The sequence below is a fragment of the Saccopteryx leptura genome, chromosome 1 (genome assembly GCF_036850995.1).
Source record: "Saccopteryx leptura isolate mSacLep1 chromosome 1, mSacLep1_pri_phased_curated, whole genome shotgun sequence".
Taxonomy (NCBI): domain Eukaryota; kingdom Metazoa; phylum Chordata; class Mammalia; order Chiroptera; family Emballonuridae; genus Saccopteryx; species Saccopteryx leptura.
Window position 1 is genome coordinate 341,455,317 of NC_089503.1, and position 20,569 is coordinate 341,475,885.

The following is a 20,569-nucleotide window of genomic DNA, read 5'->3' on the forward strand; positions in this document are numbered from 1 at the left end:
TCATGGAAAAAGGTATAGAGGTTCCTCAAAAAAATAAAAATAGAACTACTGAAAAAGAAATTAGAGCTATTGTATGATCCAGAAATTTTAATTCTGGGTATTTATTGAAGATAAATGATGCCCTGGCCATGTAGTTCAGTTAGTTAGAGTGTTGTCCTGATATTCAAACATTGTGGGGTTGATTCCTGATTAGGGTATATACAAGGATCAACCAATGAATGCATAAATAAAGTGAAACAGCAAACTGATGTTTCTCTTTCTCTCCCCTTCTCCCCCTCTCCCCATCCCTCTTTCTTCTTTCCCCCTCTCCTCTTCTCCCCCTCTCCCCCTCCTCCTCTGCCTTCTCTTTCTAAAATCAGTAAATAAAAAATTAAAAATAAATGAAAACATTAATGATAAGATATATACCCCATGTTCATTGAACCATTATTTATATTAGTCAAGATACGGAAACAACCTAATTGTCCATTGATTCATGAGTGGGTTAAGATATATATATATACACTCATATATACACACATATATATGTGTACACACATGCAAATACACATACAAACATTATGCACACATGCACACACCCAATGGACCATAAAAAGGAATGAAATCTTGCCATTTGTAACAACATAGATGGACATTGAGGGCATTAAGCAAAGTGAAATAGGTCAGAGAAAGAAAATACCATATGATCTCTCTTGTGTGTGGAATATATAGTAAAAGAAGAAGAAAATTCCAAGCCCATGGGTACAGAGAACTGATTGGTTACTGTGAGAGGTGGGTGGTGGAGTGGGAAAAATGGATAAACTTTTTTTGGGGGAAAGAAGGTTTATTTAAATGAATTAAAACTATTTAAATTTTTTTTTTTACTTTTTCTTTGGGGAGGGTGAGACAGGCTCCTTCATGTACCCCAATCGGGATCCTCCCAGCAACCTCACCTGTGGCCAATGCCCAACCAAGCTATTTTTAGTGCCGGAGGCTGATATACTCCAATGGAGCTATCCTCAGCACTTGGGGCCACATTCCAGTCTCGCCACTGGCTATAGGAAGAGAATGGAGAGAGAGAAGTGGGGGAGAAGCAGATGGTCACTTCTCCTGTGTGCCCTGACCAAGAATCAAACTCAGGATGTCCCTACGCCAGGCTGATGCTCTATCCACAGAGCCACCAGCCAGGGCATATAATATTTTTCTAAAAATACATAAACATTTTCTGTACACAGAGGACTTACTGGGCACAATTAACAACTTAAATTTAGTCTAAGCAAATTTTAAAATGTTTTTAGCTGCTGTTAACCATGGAGGAAACCTTAAATTTTATACTTCAGTTTCTTAATTTCTGTTTTTGGGTCCTAACATAATTTGGGGTCCTAACAAAACTATTGCTATATTATATGGAGTGGAAAACTACTCAATGAGCAAATGCTCAAAGTAAGATTAATATATATAACAATTCTAGGCCATGTTTGATATATGGTTTTAACTAATTCTGTGATGATCTTCAATTAAATTCAGATAAATTAATTTTTTAAGATTTCCAATAAGTTACTTTTTTTTTTTTTAATTCACAGCAAGTTGGCATTGATAAAGGTGATATTCCTGACCTCACACAGGTGAGTGACTCTCTGAATGGAAGATTCAGTGTATGTGAAATTATTATTCTGTAGTTTTTTATAAAAAGTTTTACTTAGATCATAGTCTTGTAAGTAATGCATTTTAAATCTAGACCATTATTTTAGCTCATTTTTTCTATTTAATATATTTCTAGAGATAATATGAAGATTTTCTGTCTTTGTAAATTAAAAAGTCATTATTATTTTTTAAGACAGAGACAGAGAAGGACAGATAGGGACAGACAGACAGGAAGGGAGAGAGATGAGAAGCATCAGTTCTTTATTGTGACACCTTAGTTGTTCATGGATTGCTTTCTCATACATGCCTTGACCGGGGGGCTCCAGCAGAGCAAGTGACCCCTTGCTCAAGCCAGCATCCTTGGTCTCAAGCCAGTGACCTGGGCTCAAGCCAGTGACCTTGGGCTTCAAGCCAGCAAACTTGGGCTTCAAGCCAGCAACCTTTGGGCTCAAGCTAGCAACCATGGGCTTATGTCTATGATCCCACTCTCAAGCCCGCGACCCCATGCTCAAGTTGGTGAGCCTGCACTCAAGCCAGATGAGCCTGTGCTCAAGCCGGTGACCTCAGGGTTTCGAACCTGGGTCCTCTGCGTCCCAGTTTGATACTCTATCCACTGCACCACTGCCTGGTCAGGTAAAAAAAGGTCATTATAATCAAAGAAAATTATAATAATAAAAGAGTACCCACTTTTTAATAATATTCAAACATATTTAATAATTTACTTATCTTAAAATACTTCTATTTTAAGATAATATTGACCTTAAATTTTTTTAAGAACTAGCTGTACCCGGCAATGCGTTGCTGTGGCTCAGTCTGGTTAAATGGAAAAGAAAGAAAAGAGAAAGCACATGTTTCTAATATGTTTAATTTCACAATGCTTGTGGGTATACAATATTTTTTGTTGTTCCATTGTCTGTGCAGATATAGAGATTGTCTAGTTTGCCGACTCTAGAACACGCAATATATAATTGTAAAATATTTCGTATAGCATGTGTTGCTTTTACATCCAACAGATTACGCTGTTTTTCAAAAAAAGCATGTTTTTACCTGTCACAGGTGTGACATCTATATAATAGTAGGTGTATAAAAACGCGCATATTCATAGGCATATAAAAATGCACGTATTCAAATGCAACATTGTATCAAAATTTCAAAGCAATCGATGAAGAACTTTCAGAGAGTTAAGATTTTGAACAAATGAACATTTACATTTTTATTTATATAGAAGATAGAGAAACTGACAGTAATTGCCTCTGTGTGTATATAATTAAAATACCAGTGAAACATCAAGAATTTATAGAACAAATTCATAGAACAAAATTCATAAAACAATCAGGACATGATGGTGTTATATTTTTTTATTTAAATGTTGAGCAGTAGCTCCTTCTAGTGTGTAGAATATTAATTAGTATAAAATATTTTTGCTACAATGAGAATATAATCAAGTACAGTGTAGAATAAAAGAAAAACTAGCTATATTGTTAAAGAGGCTCTCAGTTAATAAGAAAATAGGTCCTCATTTGTCTTACCTAGTTTGGGTAGAGTCTGAAGGAAGACAAAGAAGGTTTAAAGGAATACTTAATACCTTTTTGTTTTTAAGATTAGAAAATTATAGTATATCATTAAAAGAAGGATTCACATACTTGGGTTTAATTTTTTAATGATACTATTATATTTATTATAACTTATATAATCTCTTTCAAGAAGTTCAGAGACATAATATATATTTTATGTAATGACTTACACTATTTGGAAAACAAGAGATAAAATCCTTAAGGTAAAATCTTATTCTGGATGTAGTAAAAAGCTATTCTGTGCTAGATATTCATTACAATCTGATATCTCATATCTTCTACTTTTGTTATGACCTTAAGAGGCACATTCACATCACTATTAATATTTATTTTAAAATTACCTCCTCATTTAAAAAACTGTATATAGTCCATTTCTCCAGAATTTATTTATATCTCAATGCAAGTGTATTCTGTGCTTCTGAAAATTCCTAATCAGTTACCTAATTGTGATTTCTATTTGGAATATGAGTAATGGAGGTAAACACACTCATTAATTTTTATTTAGAGTCCCTTCCACAAGTCAAATGGAGTCTTCTAATTGAACTGGGGATTTAGACCCACTCAGACAGTATAGGCAGGTCTGCACCGAAATGCGAGCTGCCCTAGGATTAATCCTTTAGTGTTAGATCAGAATTAATCTGGAGATGGGTCAGAAATGCTATTTTTTGTGGACTTAGTTTTCATCTTTGAGATTAGGTACTGTTCTCTGCCAGACTTCTCTGTAGCCATCATGGTACTGAATCTAGCTATGGCAATAAACAAAAATATGAAACATAGAGAAGGGTTAAAGAGGAGATGGAGACCACAGTGTTAGCCGTTGACCAGGAATAGGAGTAAGCTGCTAGTAACTGAAAAAGAATTAGAATTCCTCTTGTGGCAAGATGGAACAGAGAAATTAATAGATATCTTTCAGGTTAGAAAATGCACAATAAATACCAATGTGGGCATCTGTGGCCCTTTTTAAATTGTGCATATAATGTCATTATAAGTGCACTTAAATGATTTATGTATATTAATAAAATGGTTTGTGAAAGCATTCAAAAGTTCTGATTGGCGTAAGAAGTGACTATGATATCAGAACTGAGATATTTCTTTTCAGTACTTTCAAATGGTTTCCTAGATCTAACAATCAAAAATTCAAATGATCTTTTGGTTGCTTCTTTTTCCATTTAGGTTTTTTAAATTTAATTTATTGGGGTGACACTGATTATAAAATTTTATAGGTTTCAGGTGTACAGTTCTGTAATACAGGATCTGTATATTGTATTGTTTGTTCACCACCTCAAGTCATCTCTTCCCCCTTCACCCTCCTCTTCCTCCCCCATCCCCTTTTCTCTCTGGTGATCATACTGTTATCTGTGTCTATGAGTTCTGTTTTATTTTGTTTTGCTTAATTCCTTCACTTTTTCCACCCAGCCCCCCAAACCCCCCTCCACTTAAGCATCTGAATTTTAATGGATGCTTCCTTTTTGATCCTAGACTCAAAATTATTTATGAATTTGTCCCAAGAAAAGAATTATTTTCAAAATATTATTTTCTGTTTGGTGTGTGTATACGCATTCCAAATTTAAAGTATTTCCATTTATGTAAAACATCTTAGGTTTTGATGTCAGCAGTTCTGGTTGATCTGAAAACTACTAGTAAAGAAAGATCTCCTTTTAGACTGTACTGCTGATGGATTGGTAACCGTGATGCATTGCTGTTATCTGTTACCTTGCACAGGCTGACTCTCATTCTTTGGGTTGGTGTTTCCGTCTGACTGGTCTATTGACTCTGGCATTTTTAAATATAAGCAACTAAAGATACCACTAAGTATATTTTGTTCATCTTAAATTCTTTTAAAATGGCAGAGGCATTTTCAAAGGTTTGCTCCTTGGAAATATGATTTTTTGGTTATTGTCTATCGTATGCCAGGAAATGCTCATAGCTGTAGTTGAGAAGGCCAGTATTTCTGCACTCCTGAACATTACTATCAAAGCAAGTTTTTTCCTTTCAAATACATTTGGGGAATTTATTCCTATTAGATTTCAAAACTACTCATAAGTAATATAAAAAATGAAGCATTTTAAACCTCTAAGATAAAAATGCTCTGAACTTAATTTTATGTGCAATGTATTGCAAAATAACTCCCCTTAAAGACAAAGGTTAATTTTGTAGTCTGTATTCTTGGTCAGATTGCCATTGTGACTGTTGTGACTATTAACTTACTTAAAAATTTTCTTCCTTAAATTATTAAGAAACTTGGCAAAAAGAATGAAATGGCCAACTATGTTACTGGTTTTGGTTTTTGTTGCTTAGCTAACTAACAAATGTTACAGGAGAAAATGCTACCTCTTTTTATCTGTTGTTATCTTATATTGTTCTCTATTTGCTGACTACAAATAGCATTTGTCATTTTTTAGCAGGATTAGCATAGAACCATATTTCTTTTACTTTGTATTTAAAATCCAGAGGACCTGAGTCTTCTAACTATAGAGAGCTTCTATGGCTTGATACATTTTTTTCTTACTGTGCTCTCAATGGGAAAAAATGAAAATATGAGAAGTTTAAAGTTATATGCCCAGCCTTCCTAGGTTCCATTGTGATGAAAATTATAATTATCATTATGACAATTTTAAAGTTACCAGGTGAGATTCACCTAAAAATTATGAAGCCATTTCTGTTTTCTTCCTTTTAAGGTTACAGTGTATATTCTGGTTATTAAATTAGCACAACTATATAGTTGACTATTTCTTCTATGGGACAAAATTTATTTTATGTCATAAAATTTTATTTTTTTATACTTAGAGGCATATTCCTAGTTGTAGTTTACTGGAATTTGTCGAGTCAGCTTTCACCTAAGTTATGTTTTAAACTTTTAATTTTTATAATTTTCTAAATTTATTATATCTCTGATAGTCTTTATTTGTTCTACACTACAGTCATTAACTTTTTAGATAATACTCAGAGTTGTTCCTTCCTACCTTAAATGATCACTTTGATCACATTAATATTTTGTAACTTAGTGATTTATATTTATAAATTTACATGTTTCTTTACTTAGTAATTTATACTTATAATCACATAATTGTTAAGACACTTTATGAGTCTATTTGTGAAATTAAAGTGAATAATCATTATTTCAGGCTTTCAAAATTAAAGATTTTAAATAACATTTTATTTTAATTTGTCATTATAAGTACAATATAAAATTATAGTGATAGGAATTTTCTCGAGTTATGTGAGCTATTTTTTCAACAGTATGCATAGTGAATTAAAGGCCTTCAAAATTAATTTTATATAACTTAAATATAATTATCAAAATTCAGTGTATCTATAGATGTAGTTATATATTTCATTCACAATATGCTATATTTTGAATGCTTATGCTGCTGTTAAGGTCTAATTTGGGTTAAAAGTCTCTGTGAAAGATAAAATTAGATGGGGTAAAATATTTGTATGAACCTGTTATTTTTCTTTCTAATATACAGTAAAATGCCATCACTTTATATTGCCTAAAATGTTATAAGAACACTCAGTCACTTTAAGAAAATCTTAATTGTTGTTAACTACCAAAGTTGTATTCTTTCTCTCACAACTATCACTTATCCCTTCTTTTTTAATATAGTAGCATTTTTTCCCGATATTTCAGTCAAACATGGATAAATGAGACTTTACTGTATTTTCAAATTTCTGTAAGTTTGTATTTGGGCACTTATATTTTTGACTTGGATCCAAATACCTATTCTTTTTTCATGGTGGTCATGTGGAAATATATGGTGAAAATAATAAAATCGAGTTTGCTGCATATAAGTAATAGCTTAGAAAAAGTTTAACCAATGTAATCTCTGCACTGAAACCATACTGTAACACTATTTGTTAAGCAGTGGAGTTAAGTATATGTACAATGGGCTTGTCTGAGATTTCTGAGAATTTAAAGATTTATATACTAAAAGAACCGGAATGAAATTATCTCACATAGGTGTCGGAGCCCACCTACAGACCTCCACCATACAAAGTTACAGTGATGTTCCAGTGTGTTTAAACTTTGAAAGCAAGCGATGCAGACATTTATTCTTACTTTCTTATTGTAGGCTCCCAGCAGTCTTATGGAGACCCTTGAACAGCATCTAAACACATTAGAAGGAAAGAAACCTGGAAACAAGTACGCATTAGTTGTATATTCTAAATAAGGTGGAAAATGTTAAAGTCATTCTTTACAAGAATGCGATTTGTCACAATACAACTTTTACTACTGTAGTTTTAGGGCATGCTTTATTGTAATTCTTTTGGGTTACCTCAAAACCACACTCCATTTCATTAACTTATAACAATGTGACCCTGTGTGTAGGCAATGAATGTATCTGCAGACTAGTGCAGCAAATTAGTAGGCTGTACCCATGTTCACTGAACCTGCTGATTTATACATTTGTCCTTAGAAGGGATTCACAATATACAGAAAAAGAGTTGCTCATGTTTAAAAACTAAAGCTGTTTGTTATCCTTGGGCATGAGTAAAAACAAGCACAGTTTCACAGGCAGCCTTGAACACTGTTGTGTTACAACCCCCTGTGAAAAAAGCAAAACCTGCACGTATAGTTTTTAGGCTCCAGACTCTTCCTACTTGGACCATTTAGTGTGGCGTGCTGCTGACATTTTAATAAGAGCCCTTTCTACAGAGAGAGTAGCAGTCAAACAAAGGCAAGTGCAATTTTACTGGATTTTGTGTTAGACACTTACATTTTTGACTGTTTTTCCTCTTTGCATGCAAAAAATGTCAGATTCCATTCCTTTTCTTTGCTCTAGCTGGTGTCAAACTTGTGTATTCACAAGAGTCTGTGCAAGGCTTTTCACTCTTTGTTCCTTGCACAGATGATAATTCCATTAGTCTTGGATGCTTAACCCCCTTATCTCTGTGCATATCTCATACATCCTGGGAGGAACATCTCATGAAACCATCCTTAATCATGCACTGCCCTGTGTTGTGGCCATTTTTTCTTTTCGCACATGTGGTTTAAGTAGATTTTTTAATTCTAAAAATCGGGGACTACTTTATACTTTATTATCTCCACTTAACACTCAGTGTAGCTTTCTCCACAGAGTCAGTTTGAATTGTCTTTGTAGGTCATCCTGGCTTTATGTTTTCTTCACTTGAATTGACAGCAGAAGTTAGCAAGGACAACCTAAGAACTGATCATTGCAGGGCTGTCGGCTGATCATGGATTTTACCTATGATGCAGCTATCAAAATGCAGCTCCTTTCTGCTTTCTTCTGCCGGCATTCTCTAAGAATCTAGACTCATGTCTTGATGTTACTTTTTGGTTTGTTTTATTAGCTAAGCGTTATTTCTGTCATCTTCTCCAAGTTAGTATAAAAATTATTGCATGTTTTAAATTTTCTGGGAATAAACAATAGTATTGAAATCTCTCAGGCAGTTATGGCAGAGCTATTTGGAATGATGGACCTTTCCAGGGTTTTATCAGGCTTGTTACCACAGTCTAGTGTCCGCCCAGCTTCCATGCGGCCCTAGATGATCAGCGTTTTGTGTATAAGTTGATGTCAATGAGAAAGACACAAGTATATTAAGTCACAATAGAAGATGCCCACTTCCAGCTACTGCTGGGCTTACCCTGTATGAGAGTTTCTGGGAAGCCAAGTGAGTTGCCTGGGATTTAAGGAAAAGGAGGGAGGAAGCCTGAGAAAAGTCCCTGCACCTGTGGCAGAGGAAACTCTTGAGCTAAGGAAATGCAGTATGCACATCCCCAAGAGTCAGAGCCTCTTCCTCGGGCAACAAGGGCTGCCCATCAGTGAAGCGTCAGCATCACTGCCATCTTTCGCCCTCAGCTTCCCCCACACACCGCACAGATCCACACGTTCCCCTTGTTAAATCTGCCAAGGCTGCAATATCAGGAGAAGCAGCCTTCTGGAGTGGATTTCATTAGCTCTAACAATTTTAACATCAAATCTAAATTCGCCCCCTTGTGGCTGCTGCAAACTGTTTTTTGGAAAATTTAGCTATGTATAGTTATATATCTAAGAGCAGTGAAGCAAAAACTTCTGTTTTGGATTTTCTTTTTCTGAGCATAATTTTTCTCTCTTCTTTAAAATTATTTTATACTTGTCAGACTTCTTTTCTGAATTGGCTAAGACCACATATAACTTGTTTTTTGCTCATTCCCTATTTTTTAAATAAATGAACTATGGAAGTTAACTCTTTTCTTCTTTGTATGTTTGTGCTTACTTGGGAACTTAAGTGAAGGGTGAGTACTATATTGAGTGACTTTTTTTTGCATTTTATTATTACTAAAAATGCAAAAGAAACACTCTTAAAAGTCCACATTTGGTGTTTAAAACATTTAAAACTGATTTCTGTCCATTTTACACATCTGTGTCTTTTTCATTATACTTTTTTGTCTCCCAAGGTGACTGGCATAAAAGGTTTTACTTTAGATTGGTCTTCTTGTATCAAGACTAACAATCTCTTTTAGATATACATATATATCTTTTATATATAGATACATATATATAATATATTCCTTTTAGTTGTCAGAAATCAGAGTTTTTCTTATCATTTGTTTACTAATCAAAAGATTTTCCCATGTCATGTGACAGAAGTGCCAAAAGACACTTTTATAAAGAAAATTAAAGTTGTTTTCTGTGTCTTCTAGTAACAATATAAAATTATTCTAACCTCTAGTTGAAGTGAATGCATACAACAGAGCATTTTCAAATGTCTACTATAAAAATATATGTATTCCCTTTATATTTAGTGCCTTAAAGATGCTGATATTTATTTTTGAAATTTCATGCAATACTGTATGATGCACCTTTGTATATTGTCTGTTTCTATGGTTCCATAGAACAAAAGAGAGAAATTGATTTTATTTTACATGTGGGTTTACTAACTGTTGAGGGTGAAGGAAATGGAGGATAAGTCTGTTGTAATTAACAAGATTTAGAAGACAGATTTTTCACATCTGTGTTTTGTTTTTCTGGTGGTTTATTTTTATAGCTAGCACTTATAACCAGACTATGTAAGGATTATTATTGCGGATAAGAAATAACAAAATTTTGGCCCTGCCTGGTTGGCTCAGTGGTAGAACATCAGTCGGGTGTGTGGATTCCTGGGTGCAATTCCCAGTCAGGGCACAGAGAAGCGACCATCTGCTTTTCCACCATTCCCTGACTGTTCTGTTCTCTCCCCTTCCCTCCCCTCCCCCTTCCTCCCCTCCCCTCCCCTCCCCTCCCTCCCTCCCCTCCCCCCTCCTCCCCTTCCCTCCCCCCTCCTCCCCTCCCCTCCCCTCCCCTCCCCTCCCCTCCCCTCCCCTCCCCTCCCCTCCCCTCCCCTCCCCTCTCCTCTCCTCTCCTCTCCTCTCCTTTCATTCCCCTCCAGTAGCCATGGCTCAGTTGGTTTGAGTGCATTGTCCTCAGGCACTGAGGATGGCACTATGGAGTCTCCACCTCAGGCACTAAAAATAGCTCAGTTACTAGTGTGGCTCCAGATGGGCAGAGCATCAGTCCCATACAGGTTTTGCCAGGTGGATCCCGGACAGGGTGCATACAGAAGTCTGTCTCTCTCTCTCCCCTCCTCCTACTTGGAAAAGAAAATAAAAAGGAAATAACAAAATTTTATTTTTTGACAGCTTACTGTTAACAGCTTAGAAGTAAACCTTGACATTTGCTATGTGAATCAGAAAAATCTACATGTTTATCTGTAGCACTTTATAAAATCTAGGGTAGATTATTCTATTGTCATTCATTTCCTTCTAAAATTATATTCATGTTTTATTTTTCCCAATACTCTTCACTATGTGCTAAATTCCTCTAGCTGAAATAAAAATAAGTACAGGTCTTTAATAAATGTCATTATATATAAAATATTGTAGCAGTTTCTTTCATACAGGAGAAATGACCAATGGTAGGATAGAAAATGAATGAAAGGACAAGAAAAAAGCAGTTTATGAATTGTGACAGGGAGGAACAAATGTGATAGGCTGGGCGTGTTTCCGTCAGGAGAGCTGGAATGTGTAACGAGGACAGGCTCTGGGCATCTGACAGACTTTGGAGTCTTTAATCCATCATTAAAGAATAATGAGACTCTGGCAAGTTATTTACCTCTCTGAGCCTCAGAGCCCTCAGATTTTAATCAGTGATTAATGATCTTATTTAAAGTTATGGCTCCAATGAGATCACCTCTGGCTCTCACCTTTTTGATGAAATCTTGCCAAAGGCTGGATCTGGTCTATGGGAACAGAGATCACACATTGTCACTATTTAGTTTCACATAAAACAATTTTAAAGACTTTTGGTTAATTTATATTTTTATACAAAGAATAGTACATAAATGTGTTCTCATTCTAAAACTCAGATAATATGAAATATGTTTCACTGTCTACACAGTGCTAGCTGTTGTGTAAAGTGCCAGGGATATAAAACATTGAGATGGATTCCCTTGCTTTTAAGAAGTTAGCATCTGATGGAGAATACAGGTATTTAAACAGACAATTAGATACAATGCAGTAAAGAGCATGATAGCTCAATGTGGGCAGTAGGAGATTTTCATTTGTTTAATCCATGGGGTAATAACTACAAGTGTCATTTAATAATAGCATTCATATAGAAGCTTAGCAAACAAAAAAATTCCGGTGCCAATTTTATACTTAGATTTGAGCATGATATTATTTAATGGCAGGTAGAGCAATTCTATCATTTTTACTATATCTTTGTTATTGTTATAGAGTATAGAATATGTTGGAAATTTTTATATATTAGCTTGGAAATGTATTTCAAAAAATACTGGCATAATCTCATTTCTGTAATGGTGTTTCTCATTGTGTCCATACCACTGAGCAATGCTTCATGAAAATTGCTTGAAAGATAACTTCAGTTGGTTCATTCTTAGAAAGTGACCATGTCAAATGGCTTCTCTGTTTTCTTTGCTGAATTCAGGGTGTTGTTTTCATGGATTTTTATTTAAACTTAATTTATTTCCTCTTCTACATAAATACGGGGGGAAATGATGGGAGTGGAGAAATTATTAGCCAGAAACTCATTAGGGAATTTTCAACCTTATGCTCTACTAAATTTTTAGGTGCCTAAATAATAACATTTTTTCAATAAAGAGAACACTGTGAATTCATTTGTCTCAGTGGACTCTTTGAAATAAGCAATATAGATAAAGGTATATCCTTTTCTTTATGGGATATGTTATTCTTAAGATTACAGTTAGCCAAACTACACATAACCAAAGTAAATGCTACCCTTATGCTTCTGCCTTCATTATATAGCAGAAGTCTGTGTGTGCCCTTACATTATGTTAATTTTAACTAAAAATTAAATAGAAAATGGCAGGGATTTATTTGTAAATGAAGTTGAACATAAAAAGTATGTTTCAGGCATATAATACTACTAAATTTCTTTTGTTATATCCAATAAAACAAAAAGTCATGATATTGTATAAAATTCCAGTTACTGACTTTCTGCTGATTTTGTTCTACTATACCTGTGGTATTTTCTCTGAAGATAAGTAGTGAGACATCCCTGACATCCTACAATAGACCCTGACACTAGGCTTCTTTTTAAAATGTATTCTTTATTTCTTTTGTTTTATCATTTATTTATTTCCCACCAACTCAGGTTAGTAAAATGTAAGCTTTTCAGGCAGCTGTTTTGGAAGCCCTTTGTAGAATGATGTGTAACAGTCACTATTCCCCTAACCTAACTAAAGAATGTACTGCTTCCTAATTTTCTTTCACTGCCATAGAAATAGGTAATGTTCTTTTTCAAGCTCTCACCAGTTCTAACAGGACAACAGGAATATTTGTCATAGATTTCATTATAACCATGAAGAAACATACAAACTTCAGGAATTTGAGACACATTTCAGGAACAAGGCTTGTAAGGAATTTATTTTTATTCAGGTGCTCCTTTTATGCATCACAATTATGATTAATTAATTACAGTATACTTTAATCTGAATGAACTGTCTAACTTCTTAAAATAATAAACCAGAGGAGTTTTTCTTACTTCTATAAAACATTGTTTTTCCCAAGTCTTGGCAAAATTTTTAATATTCCAATTAGGACAGTTTATTTTTGATGGACATGGGCAGTAATGATCAACTTGAAGAATTGAATTGCTAGAGATGTAGGGAAAAAATTTTAATTTAAGAACTAGGGGGCACAGCAGCCTCCCCAGAAGTCACAGAGATGCAGAACTTTTTGAAGATCCTGACGAGAAGACCATCATCCTTGGGGTTGAGCCCAGTGACACCACGGAGAATGTCAAAGCTAACGTCCAAGACAAAGAAGGCAACTGGCCTGACGATTCCCTGGCAAAAGAGCTGGAAGATGGCCCCACTCTCTCAGACCACACTACTCGGAGAGACTCCATCTTGCACTTGGTGCTTCCTCCGCGGCCTCACAGAGCGCTCCCTCCACCAGCTCACCCAGAATTACAGCTGTGACAGGATGATCTGCCGCAAGAGTTCCATCCACCTGCACCCCTTCATTGTCAACTGCTGGAAGAAGTGTGGCCACACCAACAACCTGTGCCCCAAGAAGAGGTTAAGTGAGGCCCTCCGCTACCTTGTTGACCTGCTGGGTGGCCTTCTGCCTGAACCCCGTGTCCATGGGGCCTCCATAAAGTTTCCCTTTAATTAACTAGACCAGTAAAAAGGGGGAAAAAATTAAATACTAGAAATTTAATGAATGGAAACCATTAGAAGAGGACATAATAATTGAGTAAAAGATGAAAACTATTTTTTAAATAGTGTGTTCATTACTTTTAAAAAAATGTAATTTGTGTATAAACAAGTTAGTGTTTGTCCAAGCAATATTATCGAACTTATGTGCTTCTCCAATTGTATTCATATATATTTAGTTTAAATTTTTTGGTTGCCTTTTAGATCTGGTGCTCCCTCTCCATTAAGTAAGGTAAGTTTGTTTTTCATATTTTAACTGTTGTAAGCATTTGTGAGGTAGAGTTTTGTGACGTTAAGTGTATTTACATTATTGTGCAACATTACTATCATCCATTTTTATAACTTTTTTATTTTCCCAAAGCAAAACTCTGTACCCTTTAAACATTAACTCCCCATTTTCCCTGTTCCCAGTCCCTGGCAGGCACTATTTTGCTTTCTGTTTCTATGACTTGGAGGACTCCAGGGACCTCATATAAGTAGAATCAATGAGTACCTGTTCTTTTGTGATTGGTTTATTTTTTTTATCATCATATCTTAAGAGTTCATCTATGTTGTAGCATATTTCAGAATTTCCTTTTAAAGGCTGAATAATGTTTTATTGTACATATATTTTATATGTATATATATGTATATATATCACATTTTGTTCATTTATTCTTCTATCAAAGAACACTTGAGTTGCTTCCACCTTATGGCTATTTTAAATAAAATAGCTGCTATGAACATGAGTGTACAAATATCTGAGTCCCTGCTTTCATTTCTTTCGGGTATATATGCAGAAGGGGAATTGCTATATCAAATAGTAATTTTATTTTTAACTTTTTGAGAAGAAATAAGCTAAGTTTTTAGGTATTGTCCTTTATATTTTGTAAGTCCAGTGTAATATTGCAATGCCTACTTAGTCCTCTATTTGGACTAAATTTTTTTAAGTTGAAGAAATTTTCATTTACTTCTATTACAACTGAAGACAAACATATCTATGTAACAAATGTTACTGATTACAAAGCACTGTCACATACTCTGAATTACAGCCCTGTGACACAGGTAAGGCACATAATAATATATTTGTTTTAATCGTAGATTAACAAATTGTAGCTAGGTGTCTTTCTACCAGCATGCCTTTTAGTCAGTCTGCCTTAATAAATTTATTTCTTTATTTCCCTATCCCTTTTTTAGCTTGTTAAAGGACAGGATTATGTTTATAAGTGACAACAGTATTTCCTTCTATAGATCTGTAGTTTACATTTGCCATTGTAATTATTTTATTATTAATTTTAATTTATTGTGTGTACATGAATTCAAGTGTCCCACTGAATATAACTTCCTCACCCCCACCTCCATGTCCCCCATTAATCCCCTTTGCCCCCCTCTCCCTAGCTCCCTCCCCCCTTCCCTCTAGGATTTGCTGTCCTGTTATCTGTATCTTTGTGTTATGTATATATAATTTCACTAATCACTTCACCTTCTCTGATCCCATCCCCTCATCCCCTTTCTCTCTGGGTCCCTGTGACCCTGCCTTTGCCTCTATTCCATTCCTCAGTTCACTTTGTTAATTAGATTCCACATATAAATGAGGTCATATGATCTTTATCATTGTAATTTTTAGATTAAAAAAAATGTAATAAATGTGTTCTTTCCTCTTTGGAAAATTTCCATTAGGTAATTGCTGTCATTACAGACATGAAGACTGTCATCGTGACTGCCGTGGTGGGCCCCAGACACCCTATATATACTGTGCCACTGCCTGGCTAGCTACCTAAGATCCCCTCGGGAGCTTGAACAATCAAATAAAATAAACGAAAACAAAAGCTCCCTGGTGATTCTGATACATAGCCAGGTTTTAAATTATTATGCCTATGTGAAAAATTCCAACATATGACTGCTGAGTACAGTGTGGTAAAATTATGGCATCCTTTAGAATGATCTGTTTCTACATTGTGGCCAAATTGACTTTTATTGACTTTCTCTTTATGTAATAAGAGGATTATTTTGATTCTGTTTTCCTAGCTCTCTCTGCTCTTTAGAGCTTGCTGTTACAAGGCAGTTTTTTAATGGGCCTTTGAAAACATTCATTTCTGTATTTATGTTGGAGGATTCATGCTGTCATTAAGTTCTTAGTAGTGTTTTATTAACCTCACTTCCTGAGCTTATTCATCTGTATTGGTTTAAAGCAACATCTATTTTCTATTAGCAGAATTGTCAATGTCCACAATGGATAAACATATTTTAGTTAGTCTTTTCTGTTCTCTTGATGATCTTTCATATTCCATTTGGAAATTTTAAATTTTGAGTGAAGAGAGAAGTGTGAGTTGATGTTTTCTGAGTATATCCATTCTGTGCATATATGTATGTCTCAAAGTGCTGAATGCTTAGCACTTGTGTACTGTGGGATTTTGACTTATTAGTTATATTCTTGGACAAATAGCTGTTAGACAAATACTAGTTAAGTCTAGAAATTCCTATAAACTTCTTATCTCCTGTTATTTTTCTTAAATTATTCTTCTTGAAATGTCTTTTAAGTTTGGTCTTTTTGAAATCAGATGTCCGCTTGTAGTGATATCTGATAATCCTTGCTTGGTCTTATACTTTTTTGTGTATTTTACTTGATGTTATATCTCATTTCCACTTACAGAACTATCAATGGACTGTCTTGAGATGTTCCGCTAATCTTTCTCTTGTGAATTCATGGAGAATTAAATATACAAAATAAAAGACAGTATACTTACAATAGTTATTTAATAAAAATTTTAATTTTTAAATATGTTGGCTAACTGTTAAGTCCTCTTCTTAAAAATAAACCAGTCCAGGACAATAAATTTTAGCTTTCATTTCACTTTCTTTGGTTCTATTTTGTCATATTAGTGATGGGATATAGTCACGATATCCCGAAGCTATCAATGACTTGAGTGTTTCCTGCTAATTGTTCTCTGTCATCTGTGAACTATTTTGTAAGTTATATTTCTAGATTTTAAAAGCATCTGAGAAGACTTCACATTAAGTCTATTTGTGATGCAGAGGAAAGAAAAAGAATAGCCTTAATTTTATACTAATTATTATAATCAATAATTTATAAAATTATTGGCAGCTAGCCAAAGATCTTTCCCCCTAATTTTATGTTCCAGAAATACATTTAGCTTGACTGGTGGTGGCACAGTGGATAGGGCCTTGACTTAGTTAGGACCCTGAGGTCTAGGGTTCAAAACCCCAAGGTCACCAGTTTGAGCATGGGCTCATCCAGCTTGAGCATGGGATCAGCTACATCAGGGGTCCCCAAACTACGGCCCACGGGCCACATGCAGCCCCCTGAGGTAATTTATCCAGCCTCCGCCACACTTCTGGAAGGGGCACCTCTTTCATTGGTGGTCAGCATCCATATCCTGTGCTCCTGGAGTACTGTATGTAGCAGCGTCGCTCACGTACAGTACTACTTCCGGTGACGCGGGATGCTCCGGAAGGGTGTCATATCACTTGTTACGCTATCAGTGACAAATATGGAACCGGACATTAACCATCTCATTAGCCAAAAGCAGGCCCATAGTTTCCATTGAAATACTGGTCAGTTTGTTGATTTAAATTTACTTGTTCTTTATTTTAAATATTGTATTTGTCCCATTTTGTTTTTTTACTTTAAAATAAGATATATGCAGTGTGCATAGGGATTTGTTCATAGTTTTTTTTTTTATAGTCTGGCCCTCCAACAGTCTTGAGGGACAGTGAACTGGCCCCCTGTGTAAAAAGTTTGGGGACCCCTGATCTACATGATCCCATGGTCACTGGCTGGATTAAGCCCAAAGATTGCTGACTTGAGCCTAAAGGTTCCTGGCTTGAGCACGGGGCAACTGGCTCAGCTAGAGCCACCCCACATCAAGGCACATATGAGAAGCAATCGATGAACAGAAAGTACCGTAACTATGAGTTGATGCTTCTCATCTCTCTCCCTTCCTTTCTGTCTATGTATCTGCCTGTCTGTCTCTCTCTCTCTTACTTAAAAAAAAAAAAATTATCTTTGATTTTAAATATGTAAATAGAAGTCTTTAAGATGTGAGGCCAAACATTTTTATCATTTTACATAAATTACATTTATCTTTTAAAGTTTGTAAGATGTTTTGTCCAGTATTGATTATTTATTACAATTGTTGGTTTCAAGCCTTTTTCAGTTTTTCCTCCCAAGAGGAGTTAAAGAAATGCTGGGAATGGCTTGGGTCTGCAGAGTGGCCATCCTCCTGCTCTGTGTCCTGCAGATTGTGTCTGACTAGAGTGTGTTGTGCATCTTGACTTTCAGTCTTCTCCAGCCACAACTGTGACGTCTCCTAATTCTACACCAGCTAAAACTATTGACACATCCCCACCTGTTGATTTATTTGCAACTGCATCTGCAGCTGTCCCAATCAGGTTAGTTAATAAACATTCAGTAAATGTTTGCTAGTATTTTGATGAGGTTTTTTTATTTTTTATTTTTCTATTTTCATGTACTGAACCCAAATGATTTCAGAAAATGAAAGCTAGTTCTACCATGTACTATTCTGGGTTATTTTTAGGTATGCCAAGTAAGTTCTTCTACACTTTATATAATACCTTAGGCCTGTACCTGTCAGAGCAGTGGAAGGACCTAAGCTGTGGAAGTCACCTTGTTGCCCACACATTTGGGAAAGAAAGTGGAAAAATCATGCACACATTGCAAGTTCTTCCGAAATGGCTGATGTGGAAAATGTTGTCCAAAAGTAGTTTCTTCTTGTGGAAAATTTAAAAGGTTACCTTAAAGTGCTTTTTTTTCTAAGAAAAGAAAAAAAAAGCTCACAGTTATTGATCAATTAGCTGATGTATCTGAGGGAGTCAAACTCTGGTGTTTAGGAAGAGATCACCGTGCTGTTCTTGACCAGCTTTCTTAGCACATACAGGTCGGAACAGCAGTGAGAAAGGTAGGGGTGACTACATTCTGTGAACTCTCACAGCTGCCTACAGTGAAGCCCCAACTCACAGGGGCTTCCTCAAATAATAATTATAGGCCTGATCTGTGGTGGCGCAGTGGGATAAAGCGTCGACCTGGAACACTGAGGTCGCCGGTTCAAAACCTTGGGCTTGCCTGGTCAAGGCACATATGGGAGTTGATGCTTCCTGCTCCTCCCCCTTCTCTCTCTCTCTGTCTCTCTCTCTCACTCCTCTCTCTCTAAAAAAATCAATAAATAAAATATTTAAAAATAATAATAATAAAAAAAATAAAAATAATTATAGGTCAGCTCTTTGTTTGGATGTTTTGCCTTGGGAGGATTCTGGTCTCGTTTTGTAGTATCTGTGACTGATTGTAATTGCTCTATATTTAGAGACATAAATTTTGAACTAAGCAATAAATCCAAGTAAGCACCCGTGTTGACTATGTGTGATACTCTGAGCTTCTGTAGTTCGGCTTTTTATAATCTAGTTTGGTGAAACTAAGTCCTTTCTGCCTCTATATTAAGATAAATTGCTTCTTATAAAAGCTATGACTTGGGTCCTACTAAATATGTCTCCCTATTCTGGCACTTACGCCTGTTGTATTTAGGAAATGGACATCAAAGCTAGGCAAGGACATTAAAACTTTTTTTTTTGAGCAGCAGAATCCATTCTTCAAAAGAATATTACTTGGAATCCTAATATGTGGAAAAGATAAAGATGGAACTGCTGTTTGTGACGAGGGTGGGGAACCTGGGACACTGATGGCTTGGTTTCTGTTCTGGTCACGTTTAGGTCAGTGCTCCTTAAACCTGAATGTACATGGGAAACACCGAAGTCACATTGGAATAGATTCTGATGTAGTAGGTAATGAAACAAGTCTGAGATGCTGCATTTCTGACAAGGTCCCGGGATGCTACAAGTTTAGAAGCCATACTTTGATTAGCATAACTCTAGGTCCCTCCTCAGAACCTCTGCAGACGGAGGAGCTTTGAAAAGTAGAGCCCCAACTCAGTAAGAATAGAAACATGGAGGTATTTTTAGGTGAGGCCTCTTCACAGGCAGCTTGTCATGTTGTACTTTATGGAGGAAAACAGGTACATTAGTAAATATTCATTTTAACATCTTCTGTTTATAAATAAGCTCTTCTCAAGACAAGAATATTTTATACAAAAAAAAAAATAGAAAATAGAGAAAACAAAAATAATTACCTATAATCCTCTTACCCTAATACCTTTAATATTTGGATTATGTTTCCTTTTGTCACAGTCCTCATAAGCAGCATTTCATAACATGATTAAGAAAATTTCACCTTACTTTGAGGCAGTTAGATTTTCCCTTTTAATTTCTGCCCCATGATCTGGTGTCAGACCCATAGCTTAAACAGGGGTCTCAAACTCAACTCAGCATGTGGGCCACAGAGCAAGATGCTAGAGAAATGAAAAATACAAGTAGGCCCCTAGGCTTACTTAATTTTATCCAAAATATTTTGAACTTCATGGATTAGTCTGTGGGCCGCGAGTTTGAGACCCCTGGATATGACTTAACTTTGTTACTGTCCATAGAGGAAGAGTTGATAAACAACAGCCCAGGGGGCAAATCTAGTCCACTGGTTTCTTTGTAAATAAAGTTTTACTAGAATGAATGCAGATTTATTTGATTATGTGTCGTATATGTCTTACTCTGTTCTATAGTGGCAGGGTCAAGCATTGACGGAGATCGTCGAGCCCACAAACTTAATGTACTTAGTTAGCATCTAGTCC

The 20,569-nt window shown here is 35.6% G+C and overlaps 1 protein-coding gene across 2 annotated transcripts in view; it reads left to right on the forward strand.

Moving 5' to 3' along the window:
- The window catches only part of SNAP91 (synaptosome associated protein 91), a 169,979-nt gene that overhangs the window by 70,748 nt on the left and 78,662 nt on the right, over positions 1 to 20,569 (forward strand). For both annotated transcript variants that reach the window (XM_066358936.1, XM_066358938.1), the window contains exons 9-12: positions 1,563 to 1,604; positions 7,271 to 7,341; positions 14,082 to 14,109; positions 18,160 to 18,269. In XM_066358936.1, coding sequence (XP_066215033.1) covers positions 1,563 to 1,604; positions 7,271 to 7,341; positions 14,082 to 14,109; positions 18,160 to 18,269 — 251 coding nt within the window. The remainder of the gene's footprint in view (positions 1 to 1,562; positions 1,605 to 7,270; positions 7,342 to 14,081; positions 14,110 to 18,159; positions 18,270 to 20,569) is intronic.